General features: G+C 49.0%; 1 protein-coding gene across 1 annotated transcript; it reads left to right on the top strand.

Annotated features, from left to right (window-relative positions):
- The first annotated feature begins 346 nt into the window (after positions 1-346).
- On the top strand, positions 347-22,691 carry ALKBH5 (alkB homolog 5, RNA demethylase). The gene is made up of 4 exons (XM_011359071.2): positions 347-1,901; positions 9,661-9,741; positions 18,341-18,496; positions 19,394-22,691. The coding sequence occupies exons 1-4, from the start codon at positions 1,132-1,134 to the stop codon at positions 19,569-19,571; spliced, it is 1,185 nt and encodes a 394-aa protein (XP_011357373.1). The 5' UTR covers positions 347-1,131; the 3' UTR covers positions 19,572-22,691.
- Positions 22,692-22,899: the final 208 nt, after the last annotated feature.

Here is a 22,899-nt window from a genome sequence, read left to right as displayed (position 1 = left end):
AGGAGGGGACAGGGAGATGCTCCGTCAATGCGTCACGTTCTGCGAACGTCGCTGCCTGCGTTCAGAGCTGGGATGCGGTACTCTTGACCCCGCAATTTCAGTAGTATCCATTGGTTTCAGAAGTTTCCTTAAGCGTCTGAGGGATTTCTTCCGCTCGGTTCTCCATTCAGGCACTTACTTAGCCACCCATTCACCCTCTGGGGTCCTCAGCGCCCTCCCGACCACTAATTAAGTGACGGACGCAGTAGCCAAGGCAACCGCCTGATTGACAGTTATGATTACCAACCAACTTGCGGAAGCTCCCGTCTAGGACCGCCCTGCACGCAGCCGGTGGCCCAATGAAAGAAGTGAAAGCGTCAAAGGGGACGGTAACGGGGTAGCCTAGGTTGTGGCGGTTCCCCGGGAGATTGCGCGCTGGGGCCTAAGGCGTTTTCGGGCAGTCGGACGATGCTATGACGCAGCATCGCGACACCGTTGGCACTGTGAGCGCAACCCTGTGGAGGGAGCCTTTCGGTTGCGGAGGTGGCGCGGCGTGGAGGCAGGTTGCTGTTTGAGGGTGCTCCCTTGGAGCCCTTCACGAGTGGGGGAGGGGCGACGGCCGACAAACAGTCCCCGTCTGCGCTTGCGCTGGCACCTCTGCTGACCCGGCCCCCACGCACGCGCATGCCTGCTGCGCGTGGAGCGGCCGTGATCGGCAGCACTGCGCGTGCGCGCTAAGGAGCCCGCTGAGGAGCGGCGCTGGCGGACGTCGGACGGTCGGCGCGTGACGTCGTAAGAAGCTCTTTAAAGTGCGGGTCGGGCTGGGCTTCTGAGGGTCTGGCCGGGAGTCAGGCGGAGCCTCCGCAGTGGCCTTCCGCGGCATGAGGCGCTGCGGGCGCCCCTGCTCCCCAGGACGTGGAGAAGGTGGAGGAGGTGGAAGCCTCGTTGCCGCCACCACTGCATGACCCGCCGCTCCTGAGGTTCGACCCCGCGCCTGGCCTCTTGACTCCCCCCCGCCGGGTCCTCAGGCCTCGCATGGGGGCCTGGCGTTGAGGATCCCCTTTCCTCCGGGGGCCCCGGGGCACGTCTCCCGAGAGCCATGCCCGGCCGCCCCGCCCGCCCCGGAGGACCCTAGAGCAGCGTCGTGGGGCCATGGCGGCCGCCAGCGGTTACACAGACCTGCGTGAAAAGCTCAAGTCCATGACGTCCCGGGACAATTATAAGGCGGGCAGCCGAGAGGCAGCGGCCGCCGCGGCCGCTGCTGTGGCCGCGGCCGCTGCGGCTGCCGCTGCCGCCGAGCCTTACCCGGTGTCCGGGGCCAAGCGCAAGTACCAGGAAGACTCAGACCCCGAGCGCAGTGATTACGAGGAGCACCAGCTGCAGAAGGAGGAGGAGGCGCGCAAGGTGAAGAGTGGCATTCGCCAGATGCGCCTCTTTAGCCAGGACGAGTGCACCAAAATCGAGGCCCGCATCGACGAGGTGGTGTCCCGCGCCGAGAAGGGTCTGTATAACGAACACACGGTGGACCGGGCACCACTACGCAACAAGTACTTCTTCGGCGAGGGCTACACGTACGGCGCCCAACTGCAAAAGCGCGGGCCCGGCCAGGAGCGGCTCTACCCCCCGGGCGACGTGGATGAGATCCCCGAGTGGGTACACCAGCTGGTGATCCAGAAGCTGGTGGAGCACCGCGTCATCCCCGAGGGCTTCGTCAACAGCGCCGTCATCAACGACTACCAACCTGGCGGCTGTATCGTGTCTCACGTGGACCCCATCCACATCTTTGAGCGTCCCATCGTGTCTGTGTCCTTCTTTAGCGACTCCGCGCTCTGCTTTGGCTGCAAGTTCCAGTTCAAGCCTATCCGGGTGTCGGAACCTGTGCTTTCCTTGCCGGTGCGCAGGGGAAGCGTGACTGTGCTCAGGTAACCCACCCGGGAGGAGGGGGCAGCTTAGCCTCTTTAGTTGCCCTCCCTGACCCAGGAGGCAGCAGCTTCTAGGAGCCTGTGCTTTATTTTACAGTTCTGGCTCATTCTGTTTTGCGGGGGTGATGAGGGGAAAGGGGTCTGCGTTTAAAAAACGTAGTAGAAAAGCAGGCAGGGAGGACTCGGGGAACCATCTCGAATTCTGTATCTTGAGGGTAGGTTTGGCATGATCAGGGACCTGACTGAAAATTGAAGGCATCTTTCTAGAAGGCTAAGATTGTAGGAGTCTCAGTTTGTGATTTTAGCAAATCACTTTTATTCTGGGCTTCTATTTTCAAATTCGTGTTTAAAAAAAAAATAGTTGAATTTACTATTTCAGTCTTTCCAACTCTGCTATTCGTCGTTTCCTTAACAGAGACAGTGTTCACGGACTCAACAGAAAATACAGAAGAAGGCCCTTGAGCATATTTAGCTGATACACATTCTACATTGAACAGAGTTGTAGTTGGGCCAAGAATAGAGTGCAGTGCACTCTTAAAATTCAGCCCCTGTTGGCTGCAGAAGAGCCCATTGGTGTGTACCTTTTATCAGGACTAAATGAAACAAAATAAAGCTGGTTTCTTTACCTGGAATTTGGTCTTATGGTTACGTCAGCAGCAGAACCTAGGTTCTTGGCCTGTTTGGGGCCCCAGATACTGCTGAGAATTAGTACCCTGATCCCCAGAGGAGATTGCCTGCTGAAGGAACACTTTTGCTCTTTATATGAGGCAGAACGTTTATTTAGGAGCTGCCTTCTTCCAACCCTGAAACAAGTAAATCTAGCAAAGTACTTCCATAAATCCCCAAAACCTCTTAGGAGGTCTAGACTCCAGCTGTTCAGAGTGGCTTGGTTGACCACCAAATTCTAGTACGAGATCAGGACACACTGAGATTTTGTTGTGAGCAGTTTAAGCTCCAAAATGCAGTCAGTGCCATAGCCCATGGTCATGGGGAGAAGCAGAGTCCCTGGAGCCCTCCTGATATGAGTAGGTCATCTATCTGAGTCGAACAGCCTGAGGCTGCTTTCATATCTGGGATGGTAGCAGAGCCTTGTGATATCCAAGGTCTCCTGATGGGGAAGTTTGGGAAGTCAGTGGCAGCGGAAGCAGTACTTGGCCTCCTTATGTATTAGTTGCCCCTTTTATCATTTGGGCTTTGAAGCTTCTCCTTAGACCTATACATAGTACTCCTAGATTGATGTCTTAGCAGAGCCCTTTAGGATAGGATTTCCAGGGCAGACCCTCCCAGGTGGCTTGCTATAGAAGACAGTTTGGTGTCTGACTTCACTGAAGGGTGGTAGATGCCGAAAGAACCTCACACAAGAGCTGTTTGGTCTGTTAATGAGATATTAATTTTTCACATAGTCACAGCCGTCAGGGTTGTTGTCAAGAGGTACAGTAGTCGGCTATGTAATGGGGCAATCACAGGAAGCAGTTTGACTTTGAGACTCCCTACCCTTGTTCATATGGGCACCCCTGTATTGAGCAGAGTTTCGAGTTCTTAAAATGCAGGTCTGTTAGTGATCAACAGGGTTGCATCAGCAGGAAAATTCTCTTCATCTTTTCCTTAGAATAGTAAAGCCCTAAAGCTTTCCTAGTCCTTTCCAACCCCTCTTGAATTCTGACTTGGCTATGGAGTTGGTGTGGGAGGCTCAGCCATGTCCTGAAAAGTGCTGCCTCAGGCTCTGAATCCAGCTCTCCTCATTTGCTTTGAGATTTCCTGGGTGTTCTCTGAGCTGGCTTTCCCATCTGTAAAATGGGGGTGATGCCAACTTCTAAAGCCTATTAGAATTAAGTAGTGATTTTGTGTCCTGGCACAGGGTGGACACTTAAATGGGTGCTCACTTTCATGCACAACCATTTAATGATTCCCTGCTCTCTCTTTGGGGAAGGGGCTAGGGATGTGGTGGAGCCTAAAACATGGCTCTTCCCTTCATAGAATTCACAGCTTATTGGAGGCCACAGACAGTTAATATTAAGCCCAGAAAGGTAACTGCAGGAGTGCGTTGAGGGAGGCATCCTAACCCACTCTGGAGTGCTGGAAGTTTTGGGGAGAAAGTAAGCTGGAACTTGAAGGGTGACTAGGAGGTAACTAAGCAAAGAAGATTTTGGCAGCAGTAGCAGAGAACAGCTGTAGGTATTTTACAGGGGGGGCGGGCATGGGCGTGTAGATGCTGGCTTGAGGCAGATGAAGTTCATTGTTAGTCCTCACATCCAACCTGGACTTGAAGTAGAGATGCTGGTGAGGCATGTCTTGGTAAAGCTCTAGGTCAGAGCTTTTCAATACCGGTTTTATTGACGTTTTGGGGTTGGCTAATTCTTTGTTGTATGGGGGCTGTCCTGTGCATTGTAGAATGTTTGGCAACATCACTGGTCTCTATGCAGTAGATGCCAGTAACACCTATGACAACCAAAAATGTCTCCAGACATTGCCAAATATCCCTTGGGGGGCAAAATCATCCCCAGTTGAGAGCCACTGCTCCAGGGTTCTGAACACCCCCACTAATTTAAATCTTATTACACTTGCTCACTTAGCACTGTCAACTTACTTGGTGTGCAGGTGGGTGAATACCTTCCTGTTAGTAGTGGTTCTTTTCAAATCCTCTTGAGCTCATATATTTCCTGGTATGTATCCCAGTCCAGAGATGAGGAGCTGTCAAGGCTACAGATTGGAAGGGAGTGGCTGATGAAGAGTTGTTCTCTGCATATGGGAAAGGGCTGTAGTGATTCTCATCTGACTCAGACTTCAGTTGTTGGTGGCTGTGGTGTCTATACCTGTCCCGGACAACATGGCAGGAATACAGTTTGATATTTAATAGTTGTTAGCATGGATGTTAGTGTGTGGCACAGGTTGACTCAGCAGCATCCAAACGTGGGCATTTAGAGCAAGGCCTCACAGACCCTTCTGGAGGTACTTTAAACTTCTTTCCAAACCCATTTGTTTTGTTTTGTTTTTTTGGTAACTTTCTCATGTTGGGCCTGGATGGATCGATCCCCTCTTAATGCTCTTCTCTAGAGAAATAATATATTTTACCTCCTTTTCCTATCAATTCGTACCACCTATCTTCTCCTGTTCCCTGTAGGGTGAATGGGAAGATTAAAACATATTTAAGTTGGATTAATTAGAATAATTACTTCAAGGCTAATTGCTTACTTGCTGCTATTTTTAGTCATTGATATACGGGCAGCAGTTTGGTGGCCAGGTGCCCAGAGACCCAGGCCCTAGCCACCGGTCTGGAAATGACTGTATTGCCCAGCCATGGGATATACAGAGGTGAGCTGAGCCTGTAACTCCTAGTTAACAATTGATAACTGGGTGGAGTGAGTACCCCTGTCAGTTCTGGGCTAATGTCTGATCTTCAGCTGGTTGAAAGCAAAATTTAGCTTTCTGGCTTAAAATAGTTGGGAAAGTAGGACAGATAGGTCTGGGCCACATCTCTTGTGTGGAATCTTCTGATTCCATGAGAAGGGGAGGAACCTCAGGATGAAGTCAGGGTAGTGCATTCTCAGGAGGAGCTTTGGGCCAGTGGGATTGGCTGACCTCGGTTCTGCGAGGCCTGATAAGAAGGCAGAGGGCAACAAAGGAAAGGAAGCTAGCAGGCAAGCCATGGTCTTAATCATGAAGCTCAGAGCAAGCAGAAAATAAATAGGTCATAAAAATTTCAAGGCTGGATGACCATTTTTGCCTGGGCAATTGGTGTGCAACCATTGTTTAGGTAGGGTGCTTGCTTTTTAGGGACCTGGGCTCATCTTTACAGACTTCTTCCATGGGAGTCATTGGTATGTCTGTGGCCTTTGCTGAGGCCGGTGATGTCACCAGGAAACACAAATGGGCTTTTATTTCTGCCCCTCATTACCTACCAAAACCCAAAAGTCCCCCACTCAAAACCAAAAACAAAAATTGGTGTAGCATAGACACTGACTAAGAATTTGGTTGGAGTTCTAGTCTCACCACTTTAGCTGTTTGACCCTGGGCAGGGTACTTAACCTCTCTGGGCCTGAGTTTTCCTCTGCAAAATGGGGCTATTAATACCATAGAGTTGTTATTGAAAATTGAATCTCTTTCAGACTACTGAATACTTGAAGTTTAGGTAAAGTGTCTCTGGAAATGAGTTACCTTCTCTGCTCAGCTACTACTCTCTATCTGTACCTTGATGTATACAGAATTGGGACTCTGAGCAAGTAGATAGTGTTCTTTCTAGATTCAGAAAGTCCTGGGACTTCTAATAAAGTTAGGGCATGTGTTGTCTTGGAGGTTTGGGTCTGGTTATAACTTGAGCCTGAGCTCACCATCCTAACCCTGTGTCCAGGTGGCTGGCCTGCTTCCCTCAAAGCCTCAGCTTCTCAGTCCTGCAGGCCTATCACTGGTGAGGTAGGCTTGTGGAAGCTGCCCATAGCAGGTATGCCTAACCATAGGGAGGCTGTCACAAGGCTGATATCTTGGCCAGTACCTCCGTCTCTGGTTCTGTCCTGTGCCAGGTAGGGCACAGAGTAAATGGGAAATGGTGGCCATCTTGGAAAAGTGCATTAACTCAGTCTCCAACTCAGTCCCCTAGAGGAGAGATATATAGTCCCTTGTCATTGAATTTTTAAGATTTCTCATTTAACCTGCACCTAATCCTCTGAGGACTGACTTGCCATGATCTCTGTTTTGCACATGTAGAAACTGAGGCTTTAAAGCAGTAGAACAGTTGAGCCTGACAGACACATTTGTCTACTGTATGCAGAGCTGAGGAAGAACTTTGCAGAGCTTTGTCTTGTAGGGAATACAGTTTCCACAAAACCAAATGTAGTAGTAGAGAGGCGTGGGTGGGCAGTGTGGAGAAAACCCAGCCCCGGGGAGGTGAGGAAAGCTACTTAGGGAAGGAGACTCTTGAGTTACTATAAGGCACAGCTAATGGATGACAGAGCCAGGTTCTGTCCGTCTTGATGCTTGGGGCATGTTAGTCACTACTGCAAGAGGAGAGAGGGAACTTCAGGGGGCTCAGCACAAGCAGGGAGCAGACAAGTTGATCAGCACAAGGTATTTCCTCCTTTCTCTTCCCTGTGAAAACAAAAGAGCAGGAAGCACTGGAACTTTTCTTCATGCCAAGGGTAAGACTGGACCCAGGGTATATTAAATTTCAAGCCAGCTGACTGGGAGTCTCAGTTTCTCTTGTAGCAAGTAGGTTCCTTAGCAGTAAATAACCTGGTCTCTGCTGGACACTTTCTGATGAAGTTTGGCCAGACAAGCATCCCTTGGTCAGGACTTTGAGCCTCCAGCTCCCAAAGGAGCCTGATAATTGAGGAGGTATCAGTAGGCAGTGTCATAGCTGCCAGGAAGTTCTAGAAGACTAGTGCTAATGAGCTCTTCTGGTGGGGTCAGTGCCACAGTCATTTCTGTGGGCCTCTGCACTTCTACCTCCTCACTAGTTCTGAGGCCTGGGCTCTGTGGCAGGAACCTGGCATGGCTTATTTTTCACTCTAGAGCCCTTTGGGGGTGGGGACAGTTAAGATTTGACAAACATCTGGATTTGCTCCAGAACTGCATTAAGTGTTGGAGATGAGAAGTCAGGGTCCTTCGTAGTGCCTATAGTCAAGTCAGACAGATTCGTAACACTTGTTAACAGTAGAGAAGGTTGCCTGTATCCAGTACTGTAGATTCAGGGCTTAGAAATGTGCTTGGAGTACCTTTGAGGAATTGGACTTAGCTCTTTGAGGAAATCCTGTGTTTATATGGGACTGTCTTACAGCCCAGACCTGAATCCCTCAATGTGGAGTGTCAAGAGCATAGGAGGAGACCTAGAGGTCCTAGCCCTGGAAATAGGGCCCTGGAGGCCTCTGCTGTTGGCAGATCCCTGCAGGGGGAACCTGGATCACATCTCCTTGGTAGATGCTGAACCCAAGGCTCTGGCTTGCCCCAGAGTGGTCCAGGGCCCTCCGGCTTGTGTCAAGTGTTTAGTAAATGGGGATGGTGTACCAAGCACCCTGCATTGCCTAACAATTCTCAAACAGCCCTGCAGGTAGGACTCCACTGCCCCTTTTCAAAGGTGCCAGCCATGTAGTGTTAGAACTATAATTCTGCCTGGAAGGGAGGAAGCACTGTCCCCATCTAAAAATTTTTATAGTTATTAGTGGTCACAAAAGAGTGCCTACGTTATAAAGCATAACAAAATGAACACCCAGGAATCTACTGTTGTCCATATTATGTATGAAGAAACAGGTTTAGGCCCAGCAAGTGACTTAACTAAAGTTACAAAGCTAGCAGGTAACAAAGCTCAGGTTTGAACCCAGATCTCTTCAACTCAATCCCTGTGTGGCATTTCTCACCATGGGCCTACAGATATTAATAGGTGTTATTTGAGAGAAGGTTCTTTGGTCAGTGCTCAGTTAAAGTCAGCAGTTCTTTTGCTACAGTAATTCTCAGATCCTTTAACATACTAATGCTTTTTTAAACTCTTTAATATTTTCCAACTTGATTTGACTGTCGACATTTGTCCATTGTCTCTTGCGTGACTGATGCTCACAAAGAAAACTGAAAAACTCTCATCTAGGAGCAGCTCTCAGGGGAAATCCCTAAAACAAATGTTCTTTTCTCTACCCCTATTATGGCATCAAATCAGATTTCCAAATCAGAGGTACTTTCCTCTCAGACTTACTTTTTACTTGCTCTTGCTTCTAGTTCTTGTCCACAGCTGGGGCAGCCGGCTGTGGCCATTTTGAGGAGTCCTTCCCTTGCCCACAGTTTTTCTGACAAGTTAAGCATGTGTCTTTACAGCTGCCCTCGAAAGGGGAGATGATTAGCATCCTGGTCAAGGAAGATTTGTGGTCCAGGGATGGTCAAGGGAATCCTGAGCAGGAGGAGAAGATTAAGAAGGTGCTCACCTCCCACTAGACCTGTGGCCAAGTGTGTTTCTGGCTGTATAGAACTGCCTCAGCTCAGTGGAGGAACTTGGGGTGGGGTACCTCTTGGGTGCTATACTCTCAGTTAGGGTATGCAATGGGGCTCAGGAAGCTGAGTTTGCTTTTACAGTTTCAAATCAGAAAGACGTTAGCTGTGAAGAGAACAGTCATCTATGTTCATTGGTTTGAGAGCATTTTTAAAAATCATGTAACTTGATGAAAATAGATATTTGTGATGGAAATTCTTAAAATATCCCAAACACAGCTGTCTTCAAGATTTTGAATTCCCCTCCTGCCCCCCAAATGGAGGTTTTTTGAAAGCTTTTTTTTCAAGTAGACAAAATCTCATTTTGAACATTTTAGTCTTAGTTCTCTCTGGTGACTCAGTGCTGTCAGTGTCTGCCTCGGCTTCCTCTGCAAGCCGAAGGGTAGGGGAAAAAGGAGGGAAGGAAGGATGGGAGAAAAAAGAGGGAAAGAGGAAGAAGAGGAGATGTTCTTTTCTCCTCACCAAGGTCTGGCCTGAGTCACTCTAGCTGCCTCCAAAGCAACTAAAGTTGTACCCTCTTGGAGGCCTTTTGAAAGGAGGGCTCTTAGTCTGTGCAGGGAGTTTCCTGCTTTGGCTTTTGCCTTAAGGCTCTCCTTTGCCTCATCCCAGGTCTTTCTTGCATGGTTTCTGGTCAGAAGTGTTCTGGAGCTTAACATATTATTTCTCTTCTATGTGGATTCTTGAACCTCTCAAGGCAGCCATAAGACCTGAATCATATTTTTTCTCCTTACCCCCCGCCCCCACCCAAGAACTTTGTTCATTCTCCATGTTCACATGTTCTGTTTATTTTCAGTGGATATGCTGCTGATGAAATCACTCACTGCATACGGCCTCAGGACATCAAGGAGCGCAGAGCAGTCATCATCCTCAGGAAGTAAGTGCCCTGGTACCTGACACCTCCAGGCCTCTCTGAAGATATAGGTCTGAGTTCTCTTAGAACTTGACTGCTCTGTATCAGTAGCATGGCATCTGGAAGCCTAGGAGAGGAAAAAGGCTGTAAGTTCTATTTTTGATTTGACTTCTGTGAGAATAAAGCTGTTGTATATTTTTTTCATCAGAAAATTAATTTCTGTGGCTGTTTAGAGAGTTTAGGGCTGGGCAAAAGCACATGCTCTCAGTGTTATGGGAACAGTATCGAGACAAGATTTGGAGAACACTTTTCTAGACACCTCCCCCACTTTTCCTGACTTCTTTGGTTCTGATTTATCACATATGCTCTTGCTGATTATTTTTAGACTTGCTTTAGCAGCTTGCTTTAAAAATGCCTGAGTTTTAGCTTCGGGGAGGAGCAGGGAGTGAGGAGAGGAAAAGAAGGTGGGAGGTTAGGCTACAGTGTTTAGCAGGTACATAGCTTGTGGCTGTCCCTTTTCTCTGGCCAGAAGTCAGGTATGTACAACCAGCATTGCCAAACTCTTCTTGCTTTCTGCTCATGGGGTGAATGGATTGAGTCAAGCAGACACTGGGTTAAGACAAGCCTACCTTAAAGAATGGAGTCCTGAGAGGCTAAGTGATTGCCTGGGATCAGACAGACATCAGTGAATAGAGCAGGAACTTAGACCCAGGCTGGAGCAGAATGTCCTATAGCTTGCCATCTTTTTTTTTTTTTTTTAATAAACTTTATTTTTTTAGAACAGTTTTAGATTTACAGAAAGTTGTGAAGATAGTATTGAGAGTTCCCATGTACCTCGCACCCAATGTCCCCTATTGTTAACATCTTATATTGGTATGATATGTTTATTACAATCAAGAAACCAATATTGATCCATAATTATTAAGTAAAGTCCATACTTTATTCAGATTTCCTTAGTGTTTTTCCTAATGTACTTTTTTTGTTCCAGGATATCACATTACATTTTGTTGTCATGTCACCATAGTCTCTTCTTGGCTGTGATAGTTTCTCCGACTTGCCTTATTTGTAATAACTTTGGTCAGGTATTTTATAGAATGTCTCTTAATGGGGCTTTGTCATGTTTTTCTCCTGGTTAGACTGGGGATATAGATTTTGGTGAGGAAGACCATAGAGGTATAAAGCACCCTTCTCACGTCATATGTCCAGAGTATAGGACTTATCACTGTTGATGCTGACCTTGATCACCTGGCTGAGATCAACAAATTTCTGCACTCTAAAGTTAAATTACTTGCCCCTGACCATACTGTCCTCTTAAGAGGGAAGTCACTGTGTGCAGCCCACACATAAGTAGTGGGGAGTTAGCTCCACCTCTTTAAGGGAAGAACAATCACACAGATTATTTGGAATTCTACACAGGAATTGTTTCTTCTCCCCCATTTGTTTATTTATTTGTTCACTCATTTACTTATATCAGCATGTACTCATGGATATTTATGCTCAGCTTATTCTAGATTTGGCCATTGGGAGTGTTCTTTAAGTATGTCCTTATTTTCTAAGTTGCCATCTTTTTAACTTCAATTGATAAGTTGGTGTCTTGGCCCTTTGGGCCTTGAGCTCCAGAACGATGTGGTGGTGAAGTCTCTTTGGCATGGCTCTGCCACTTTGTCAAGTCAAAACTTCGAGTCTCTGTAGTGTGGAGATGATTCAGACCTGCAGGACAATCCTGTGGTGCAGGCAGAGCACTAGGCACTTTTGGGTGCCCCAGACACAGGTCTGCTTGGCAGCTAGCAGCCTCTTTGCTTTAGCCCAAGAATGTTCTCAGAATTCATCAGAAGAAAGGTTTTTATTTGCCTTTCTACTTTTTTTTTCCTGTGGTGCCCAGCACAGGCCAAAACCCAGAATCTGGAAGTGATGGAGCCCAGGGTGTAACTTCCTTCTGGTCTTTCCTCCCCAGTCATTTCTTCTCAGTAGTACCAGGCACCTCCAACTGCAGCCACAGATAGGTGGCCTGCTCGGGCCAGGAACCTGGAGAGGGACTCCCAGGGTGATATGGAACCAGCAGCAACTTCCCATGTGTTCCCTCCAAGCCTCTCACAATAGGTTACCTCAGGAAAATCTTCACTGGAGGTACAAATGGAGGTGGCCATAGCCAGAGTATCACTTACTCTTTAACTCTTAACTTCTTCTTGAATGGTGTCTCTCATACCTGGCTGCCCAGGCTGGCTAAGTTGGATGTTTCTCAGTAGAGCTAGGTGTCTACACTGTTTACCAGTTACCCCAAGAAGCTCTTTAGCTAACTGGGCCCCTGGCAGTGGTCTGACCTCAGAAAGGCTGTTGTTGGTAACTGAGGCTCTTTGACGTTCCAATTTGAGTGGTCCCAGCAGCCAGCCAAGGAGTAGGCTGGAGGGCAGACATACAGAGCTTTGGTGTGAGAGGCTGAAGAGGAGTGGGAGGATGCTCACCAACTTTCTCAAGTACTTGAGGCATAGGCATCTCTGTTGTCTGCAGGATAAAATTCAAGCTGCTTGTTTGGCTTTGTCTATTCATCCAACCTAATCTCTTCTATTCCTCACTTATGTATGTTAAAGTACTTGAAATTCTTAGTATGGTCTATGGACTTGTGTCCTAGGCTTTTTTAACAGTGTGGCCTCTGTTGGGAATGCTTTCTTATCTAACATGTTCATCTTCTGATCCACACCCTACCCCCCAAATGACCCATATACACACACTGAAAGTTCGTTAACCTAGCCATCCTTCAAAGCTCAGGTGTTGACTGTTTCGACATGCCAGAAGCATCATATACACATCTGTAGCCTTCTTAGTACCCCCTTTAGACTGTCACAGCCCATATACTTGCCATTATAAATTTCCAAATTTGTGTTCTTTTGGGAAAGAAAGATCCCTGTTTATCCGGGGTTTAGCATGAGGCCTGGCCCAGAGGAGGACAATTTAGGCTGAGGAGGAGCAGCTTCAGAGTAGCTGTAGGGGCTTGTCTTGGAAAAAGACAAGCTGGTTACCAAATAAAAAGGAGAGCATCCTGGCCCAGACACTGCCTAGATATCAGGAATACGGCCTTGCTGTGTACCTGGCTGGCTCAATGTCTTCTGGTGATGTCATGCCCAGATGGGTGGAATTTGGGCATTGAGCTGGCCCTGCTTCTCATAGGCAGAGGAGTAAAGCTAGTTTGTCTTCTCAAGATTACATAGGCTACTGAGAGAGAGCCTGGGGGCTCTGTCACCAGCTCAGGTCAGTCAGAGCAGTGGCCTCATGGGGGGAATTGGGTTGGCAGCTGCAAAGTTCTTTGTGGTTCAACAAAATGCGGCTCCTTGGAATGTGGATGATTCTGAGTCCTCATGAGTGTGGTGCCATCATTTCTCACAGGGAAGATGGCCTGGGAGTTACAGCTTAGTGTAATAAGTTACAGCTTAGTGTAATAATATTTTGGGGGGCGCTAGTAAATGGCTGAGTGAGGCCTAGAACCTGAGTCTTCTGGTACTAGGTCTTTTGGTCCCTTGGTGGATGGCACAGTGGCCACCCCAATCCCTGCTCCTGCCCCACTGTGTCATTGTTGTGGTTGCTGAGTTTAAGAAGCAAACATATGCACACAGGCTTTCTTGCCTCTACTGTGCAAGTAGAGAGCTGATTAGTGAGAATGTTTTGAGTGGCAAGAGAGCTACTCTACAGAGAGTGGGGTGAGGCAGTAGCTGCAGGCTGGTTAGCTCCTTAGCATTCCCAAACTTCCCTAAATGTCAGTTTCCCAGCCCACCCAGGGCAACCTGCCCAACATGCATCTTTATTAATCATTGGTACTTCTTTTAGGGAAGCTGGACCTAACCTTTTTGAAGGTGTGGTTAATGTTTTAAATTACTGGTTAGAGAACGAAGGGGTGGACTGAATTCTGGGGTATAGCAATTCGTCAGAGCCGAGTGCGGGTTGATCCATTTTTTTTCACAATTTCCTAATGTGCAACCTGCTGAAGGACCATGTGAGCTGCCCCATGCCAAGTACCTACTAGAGATGTGCATGGGAGAGATTGTTTGTAGGAGGCTGAGCTGAATGGCTTAGGACATTCAGGCCAGGAGGCCCCAGGGGTCAGGGGGAGACCTTCCCTGAAAGCAGAGCAGCTCAGATGTGAGGCTGTGTGTGTTGATGAGCTGAGGGTGAGAAAGAAGGGTATTCTCTGGGCTTCATCCCTTGGATGGGGAGGAGTGGCCAGCTCTTGCTTTTCTTGACCCTGACCAGGCCTGAGACATACCCCCACCAAGACTCCTGCCATTGGTTCTTTCTTCATGATTCTTGTCTCCTGTGCTAAGGGTTAGGCCACTTTTGTTGCTCACTGGTCCAGTGTGTGTCCACGTGCATACACCGTATCCAGCCTGACTAGCCTGTTGTGTCCACAAGCTGACCAGTGACTCCAAGGGGACAGTGAGACTACCAGGGGATATGACTGGCTTGAGCTCCTGGCCTGACTTTGTCCTTTTCTTGCTCAATACAAGTCAGTTACCTGAGCCCTATGTTCTCACTTGTGAATTGGGGCAATTATGCTGGGAATGGTTCAACTCCAGAATGCTGAGAGTGCTTTTCCTAGCCCCTTCCTTACCACACCTCTCCTCTGATCTTGCTGGGTAAGGCTAGGAGCTGAGGAAGGCTATGCTCAGACGATGCGCAGTGAGCAGAGGCACCTGGAGCAGGAAGAAAGAGACACCAGGAGGTGTGTTGTTCAGTGGCTCAGGTTGGGGAAAGCACGCTTGGTGTCTGGCCTCTTAGTTCCTGGAGGATGATATCTAGACCTTACCAGGCCTGAACTGGGGAGATCCCTGGGCACTCGTGATGTGCTATTGTCTGACTGGCATCCGTGGAACCCTGGCTCTTGGAGCTCTGGGTTGTGCACTTGTGTATGACATGGTGGTGACCAGGCTGAATGCTTTAGAAAGGCTCCCCTTATGGCCTGGGTATCTTTCAGGCTGTATATAGGAGGAGGTCTTCTGGAAACCCAGGACTATGCTTGGGGTACCCTCTCTTTGGGTAATACCCTCATGTGGCTTTTAGACTCTTCTGACCATAGTAGGCTTCTACACCTGTCTGAGAACTGGCTTGTGGGGAATAGGTCAGGAGTTGGAGAAGAGGGTATGATGGAGGGAGGTCGGTGGAAAATGGGGAGGTGGGTAGTACGAGGAGGGGATGGATACTGTTGAAGGAGAGACAATGGTGCAGGTCTGGGATTTGTGGAATCTGATACTTAGAGATGCTGGAGCCTAGGCCTAGGGGCCCAGGTCACTTAATAGATAAGAAAGTACTCAGATATGCCTGCCATATTGCTTCTTGCTTCCTCACTCCCTTGGGAAAGCCAGACTTTGTAGCACAAGGGTGCTTGGTGAAGGCGGAGCCAGAAGTTGGGGGAAGTGGTTGGCATCAGGACCTAAAGTGCAGACTGGTTCACTATCTCCCAGAAATGGTGGTACCCGGACAGGTTTCTGCTCTGCAGCAGTGAAGCGAGCCCACCTGGGCTTCAAGGACCGTCATCAGGTCGTAGCTGTGTGACAGACCAGTGACTTGGTCTCTGATTTAGCATTGTTTCCCACCCTCACAGTGGATATAGTCCTCCCCAGCAGTTTTCCAGGAAAACCTGGGACAGAATCAACTCCTTCTCTTGCCCTCACCGCACATGGTAATGCATTACATTAATGCTGGCTCATCCTTCCTTTGTTCTGGCTTTCCCTATACCTAGGCCCAATCTCTGCTTTTTCCAGGGGGCTGACCTTTCTGGGTATGGTAGTCTGCCTCACTTCCCATGCCTGGGGTACCTTGCTGTGACCCCTGGATGCTGACTCAGATCTATAACGCAGGTCTTTGTTCCTGTTGCCAGTTGAAGAGGCCCAGGCCCAGACTTTACTCCTAAAACTGGGTTTCCTTACTCCAGATTTGTGACTGTGTACACTGAACCCTTAGGAGCCTGGCCTGCTCCTGGGAAGTTCGCTGCCTTTTAAGAGGGGCATGCTCTGGAGTTAAGCTGCTATTGGACTCTAGGATTGAGATCTGGCTCTAGCTTGGCCTCCTGCAGCTTAGTGGCGTTTTGGAAGTGGAAGGAGGAACTTCTCCAGCTGTTCCGAGATGTACTTGTAACAGCTCCAAGGGATGTGTCAGAAGCCCTTTGTGGCCCCAGAACTTATGCTGTTCTCAAAGTGGGTACAGGAGGCTGGGCATCTGGTAGGGCTATCATCCCTCCTTTGAGGGTGGCCCCTTGATGGCAACAGCTGTCGTGTGGGAAAAACACCCTTCTCTCATTTAGGCAGGTAGAGAGCAGCAGAGCCACTCTGTCCCTGGCCTGTCTGTTCAGTCTCAGCTTGTCCTGCCTTTCTCCCCAGCCTCTCCAGGAGTCCTAGACTCATAGTAAGGGACTACCACCACTGCCTCTTGGCTGCCCAGGCAGGCTGCACCGAAGAGTAAGCAGCTTAGGAAGGGCGGGGCCACACCAGGGTTGTCCTGTGTCAGCTGTGCCTGCGTGGCAGGATGTGCTTGTGTTTTCCAGCCCCAGAGATGTGTGGGTCAGGCTCTCCTCTTGATGGCTCTGTTGTTCTCTTGCCATCTGTCATTCACCCAAGGAAACAACTCCAGGGCGCCAGGCTCTGCCTACCAGGGGCTTTGGGCACAAAAGGGCTTTCCTGCCCAGAGTATGCGCTCCCTGGCACCTGTGGGGTCTTAGTGTAGGACTTAGCTTCATGGTGCTAGAAGGGGACGTTCCACCATGAGGCTTTAGACCCTTAGAGTCTTCAAAGTCAAGCTTAATGGCTGATTTCTCATTTAGTCTGATCTTTGCCACCTGGACCTCTCAGCAAGGGATATAGGCCTGACAAGGAAGAGCCTGTGGCTCAGGTGATTCTAATTCCCACTCTTGTGTCTAAGTGTTGCCCAGCATCACCTCTTCCTGGTGCCCCGCTTCAAGAATCCTTGAAGGAGGCAACTTGTCTTCGTTTTCTAGACCCTCAGAATTGAAAGAGGCCTTGGAGACAATCACATTTCTTCCTCCCTTGCTCAGATGGGGAAACTGAGGCCCAGGGAAGGATGGTGACTAGCCTAGACTCTTAGTGGGATGGTGACTAGCCTAGACTCTTAGTGGTAGCTTCAGAGCTAGATCTTCTCTTGCTGCTAGGTCCTGCTTCCCTGAACCTGGAGTGCCTAGAGTAGGGGCCGAGACTGGTGGGCCAGTCAGCGCAACTGTGCCCCTCTGGCCTCTGTGGACAAAGCAAAGGGGCAGGAACCAGTTGCCCTGCCTGCCCACCAGTTTGGGCCTGAGAGCTTCAGAACATTGGTTCCCAGCTAGAAGGCACCACCCGCTGGCCTCAGGAGAAAGACCTCTGCCCAGGTTCAGGGTCCTCTGGCTCCTGCCTGTTGGGGTTGGAGTCTCACCTAGCTTTAAACCTTTCTCCCATGACTTACAGGACACGTGACTTATTATCTTTCTGACCTAGTTTTCCCCATCTATTTACAGCAGGCTAGCTAGTAGGGGTATGGAGAGCTCTGAGCACTGGACACAGTTATTAACCAGGAACGCCAGGTGGCCTAGGGCAAGGAAGCTCTCTGATGTCCCGCCATTCTCTTCCTCTCAGAGTTCTTATGAGGATGTCCTTTGAATACTGCCCTAATCACAGCACTTTCTTCCTCAGAAACAAGTTACTACTTTGTACCCAGCAGCCAATGGGAAAGGTGCCTTCAGAGCCTTCTGCCAACTATGCCCCCATCATTCCACATTCTAGGCTTCTCTCTTGCTCCTTGCTGTACTGGCCTGACTTGCCAGCCTTCTTTGTACCATACAAAGAACTTCAGGCTTCTTTGAGGTTCCCCTGGCTTGGCTTTATAAAGGACTCAGATCATTGCCCTGGATACCTTTCTGCCCAGCTTCTCCAACCCCTCTTCCCTGCCCATGCTTGCATGTTCTTCCTTTATGAGGCAGTATATTCCTTGAAACTCTACTGTTGGTAGATGGGGACTTTGCCTTCAAATGCCCTCAGCTTGGTCAGTATCCTGGAACAAGCAGAAGCTTCCAGGTGCCATGGTGGAACCAGAGCCAAGTGCATGAATGTGGAGTTGGGCCTGGGCTCTCCTCCTGGCTTCTGCCATAGCCTCAGCATGCATGTGTAAGAAAGTAGGGAAGCTCTTAACTCTGTTCTTCTCCAGCCCTCCACAGGCCTGTACCAGGGGAACCCTCTTATTAGGTAGTTTAGGCAAGGATGAAGTTGTCTGTCGGAGTATGTTGGTACCAACCAGTGGGCCCTCAAGTCCTCTGGCAGGTAGAGTAAATACCCCTGGAGAACCTCTGGGCTTGAGGTGGTACTGACTTGTCCAGCTGAAAGAGTACCCTGGTATCTTTTCCCTGGGGCAGCAAATCTCTATCATGGAAATCTTCAAACAGAAGTATTCTTGTTCTCTGCTCATAAGCCTGACTTTAAGAAGGAGTGTCTTTGGAATTCAATCAGACCAACTCTAGTTGAACCCCAAGGAGACTGAGGCACAGAGCAGAGCTGCTGGCCTCTTCACTCAGCCTGGCTGGAGAGAAAATTGGTCTGATAGGGTCCACATCCGCACCAGAGGCTGACTGGTGATCCCATGCCTGTTTCCTTTGCAGGACAAGATTAGATGCACCCCGATTGGAAACAAAGTCCCTGAGCAGCTCTGTGTTACCACCCAGCTATGCTTCTGATCGCCTATCAGGAAACAACAGGGACCCTACTCTGAAACCTAAACGTTCCCACCGCAAAGCAGACCCTGATGCTGCTCACAGGTACTTAGCTTAGGACTCTCAACAAAGACAAGCGAAGCAGCCCATGGCCTAGCTGCGGGGTGAGAGGGCTGAGGAAAGCCTGGGGTAGGTGGTTAGGAGCTTGGCATTGCCCACATTTCTAAAGCCTTATGTCTGGTTCTCCTGGGTTGATAACATTGATGGCATTCACATTTCATTCCTAACTGATTACCTGTATCCCCAGAGAGAAGGGGCTGGATGAGACTGACAGGTGGGAACGCTTCATGGCCTGCCCATGAGTTCCCTTTTTCAATCCACCCAGACAAATGCTCTTGTGGGTTATACTTAAATGTTAGGAGGGACGTTCAGGACTTGAGAGATAGTGAACTAGGGACCCATTTCAGAGGGGTTAGGGAAGATTTCTGAGGAAGTACAGTTTCAGCTGAGACTAGAAGGATGAAGAAAATCTATTGGAAGGGCAATCTAGGCAAGAGGTACTATGTGGGCTGAAACACTGAGGCAGGAAGAGCTCAGTGGATTCAGGGGCTAGTGGGGTTGGTGAGCAGAAGAGAGGGTGGGCAGAGAGAGAAAGTGGGAGTAGAGAGGAGGAATGAGAAGTAGAGGGAGACGGCAGTACTGCAGAGTCTTGAGGCTATAATAGGGAAGGTCTCTTTCTGTCTGGCAGCCTTAACGGTGTCTTGAGGCACTGGACTCAGAGCCAAGCAGACCCCACACTGTACTTGGTAATGTCTCAAATACTAGGAGTGGCCACTGGCACTTAATGGGCAAGGACTACATTGCCTGTGCTTTTGCCAGTACCACCCCTCATGGAGGGTTATTGAGCCGGAGTGAGCACCATCCTGTAGATGAGGGTCAGAGCCAGGCACAGAGCTGAGAGGCCCCTTGGCCAGCCTCTCTGGTAACCCCCTTTCCTCACAGGCCTCGGATCTTGGAGATGGACAAAGAAGAGAACCGGCGCTCAGTGCTGCTGCCCACACACCGGCGGCGGGGGAGCTTCAGCTCTGAGAACTACTGGCGCAAGTCCTACGAGTCAGGGGAGGACTGCTCAGAAGCTGCAGGCAGCCCTGCCCGAAAGGTGAAGATGCGGAGGCACTGAGGCCCTCCTCATCGTCCTGGGAACTCCAGTTAATCCTCACATAGCTGCCCCTTTTGTTTCGTTTTGAGGGGTTTTGTTTCTTTTTTTGATCCTTGTATTTTTTTCTTGGTTTGTTGCCTGGTAAGGCTGAAGAACAGAATTGGCTAGGACCTGGTTCTCATGTTCTTGATTTTCCTCTTGGACAGAAAGACTGACAGAAGCTCACGCCAGAGTGGCCAGTAGAGGCATGGGGGGCAACCATCCTCAAGTGGGGCTGTGTTAGGCTGGTTTTATTTAAAAGCAACAAAATGTTTTGGTTAAGAAAATTCTTGTTTTGCTTTAACTGTAAATCTTCTCAACGTTGTAAAGTTCAGTCTCCTGCCCCTCCCTGCCATGTCTGTGCTCAATTGAGGCCTCCTGGGCCTTGTTGGCTCCACAGGGGTCCTGCTGTCCTTCCACCTCTCACCTGCTCTCCAGGCCCGGAAACTCATGAAAACAGCAAACACCCTCTTCTTCCTGTGGCAGAGTCATTCAGGATGACTGGGCAGGGGCTTAAACAGTGCCAGTCCCTGTACTTCAGAGCTATTGGCTGAGCCTTGGGCTTCTTCCACGCCCTCTGGCCTCCTCTACCCATGGGTTGCTGGCTGCAGTTGTCCTGACCTGTCTTGCCAAGAGCACACCTCTTTGCTGGGTTGCTCCTTTCAGGCATATGCGTGATTGTATGAAACAAGACTTGCCATGTTGGGGCAGTTTTAGGAATTGTTTCTAGCTAGAGGGACAGATGTCCTTCCAAGTCTAGCATTTGGGGTATGGAAAATTGTTGTGTGTGGTAGGGTTTTTGTTTTGGGTTTTTATTTTTCCTTTCGTCTCTTTGCTTTTCCTTTCCCTTTCCTTTATCCTACATTGGCCAGTTTGGGCCTTCTCTCCATGTCATCCTCATAGGAAGGTGCCTGCCCCCTGTCCGCCTGCAGCATGCAGCCAAGGCCAGTGCTCAGGCCTGCAGACTGGGTGCCTCTTCTGCCTCAGGGGAGTGGAAGCTGGGGAAGGGTTTTTAAAAAATAAATAGTAGTGAAAGGGAAAAAAAAGTGAAGTCAATAGCAGTTTCCCCCTTACTCAGATCCTTGAAGGCTGCAAGATTTTGCTGATCTAGATTCATTAGAAATGTTTCCTTGCCAGCCAGAGCCAAGACCTAGGCCTGCTAAGAGCAGAGGCTCTCCCAGTCCCCAGGCTGCCACCACCCCATGAGGACCTTGTTTTACAGAGGCCTAGGCCTGAGGCTGCAGAAATCCGAGGCAGCCACCATCAAGAAGCCCCTCTCAGGGGCCATAACTCCTTGGCCAGCGTGGATTCCTCAAGTTGGGACTGCATAACTAAAACAGTTGCAGTTTTTGTTTTTTTGTTTTTTTGTTTTTTTTTACAGCTTTTTTCCCAAAAATGATTTGTAGTTGTGTGTGCAGCACTTTGCCCTGATATGTGTGCTCTACAATAAAAACCAAATCTAATATATTTTGAAACAGTTGTCTCATGTTATCATAAGAGAAGGCTTGCCTTTGGTGCTTCCTTAATCCCTTTATTTTCTCAAACCTTAATCCCTTTTATTTCTCAACAGGGATTGGGGGTGGGCAGAGCTCATTGCTCACCAGGGCCCTAGAGATGACTAGTTGCTTACACAGGCTGAGGGCTGAAGGTGGACTTGCCTTCTGCCTACTGCCTTTTCTCCCACTCCCATGAGGATGGATTTTATAACCCATGTGTCCAGGTGCTAAAGGCACAATGGGCTCACAGGAGCCAGGACCATACCCTGCTGAGTTCTAGAAGCATCTCCTCAGGGTGATCAGAGAGGCTTATTCCAGTAAAGGAAGGACAGCGTGAGCAAAGGCAGGGGAGAGTCCGGACTTTGTAAGATGTGCAAGTGGTTTCGCACATTACATTCTTGAGGTCTTACTATATATGCCAGCCAAGCCCACAGTGTGGCCCTACTAGTGAGCAAACCACTTCTGGTCCCTGTTTTCAAGATGCCTACTAGAGTTATGGTATACGGATACAGGCATGAGGCAGACATTCTGGGGTGGACTGGGATTGAGAACCAGAGGGTTTTAGTCCCTCCAGATCCTGGACCTGGTTCCAGTTTCTGGTCAAGGGCTTTGGTCTAAACTCTCCCTCATTCACTTCCAGTCACTCAGAGCCAGGCTACTTAGCCAAATTTTTGTTGTGGAAACCTGGCAAGCCACTTAACTGCCCATTTAACAGGAGAGAGTCCAGAGAGTAAGTGACCGCCAGGTTACAACAAATCGGTGACAGGATACAAACGAGGCGGGGTGGCTAGAGCCTCCATGTGGTCTGGCTAGACTGGGCCATGGATGCCTCAGAGAGCAGACATTGGAGCTGAGAGGAAAAGTGACTTGCCAAAGATCATCCAGACTACATGATAGAGGTGGATACCCACCATTCTGTGCCTGGGTCCCTGACTGGGAGCATGGAATGGGCCTTACATGGAAAGCTGGGAAGCTGGGAGTGACTCTCTTCTGTAGCTGTGACAAAGCCAGACCTGCATTCTTCCTAGGCCCTAAGTGAAAGAGGCTCTTTGCCCTGCAGGATTGAGAGACAGGAGAGGCTAGAGGAAGTAGCTCCAGCCCTAGCAGGTCTTGCTGTCACTGGGTTTGGTCTCCATGGCATCCCGACTCTGGAACTATGATAATCCTCTTACAAGTCCCTAAGCCTTTAGAGGCCTTAAGGAAATGGGAGCGGGGGTCCCCGTACCTGATGGCTCCCTGAATCTGACTTCTCAGCCATCTGGGGCACCAGCTATTTTGGCCAGGTGCTGACTTCCATCAGTCTCTCCCCCCAGCCCAGTCTTGCACACAGTAGGTGCATCTGGCACCAGTACTGCCCACCTGGGGAGTCCATTCGCATTCTTCCAACCCTGTTGTGTGGTGGGGGAAACTGAGGTCCAACATCATGTTCATTCAAAAAATATTTGAGTGTCCTATTGTGTGCCAAGCTCTGTGTTGGGTGCTGAGGATATAAGACAGACTTGGAATATGTCATAGACACACATAAAGTTATTATAAATTGTACTGATAGAAAAGATGTGTAGCACATAAATCACAAATAATAAAATGTAAAATATTCTATTATAAATTCTGTATAGCTGGTTATTTCTCAGAATTTTTTCTGAATTCTTGTATTTGTGGTTTGTGGCTTATCTGTGGTTGTGATTCAACCACAGTATGGCAAATGAACTTGCATTCCATTAGCTCGTATGTTTCTTATGGCCGCAGTAACAAATTACCACAAACTTGGTGGCTTAAAACAGAAATTAGCTTTCTCACAGTTTCGGAGGTCATAA

Source organism: Pteropus vampyrus, unplaced genomic scaffold, assembly GCF_000151845.1.
Source record: "Pteropus vampyrus isolate Shadow unplaced genomic scaffold, Pvam_2.0 Scaffold44, whole genome shotgun sequence".
Lineage (NCBI taxonomy): Eukaryota > Metazoa > Chordata > Mammalia > Chiroptera > Pteropodidae > Pteropus > Pteropus vampyrus.
This window is presented reverse-complemented; position numbering and strand designations above follow the sequence as displayed.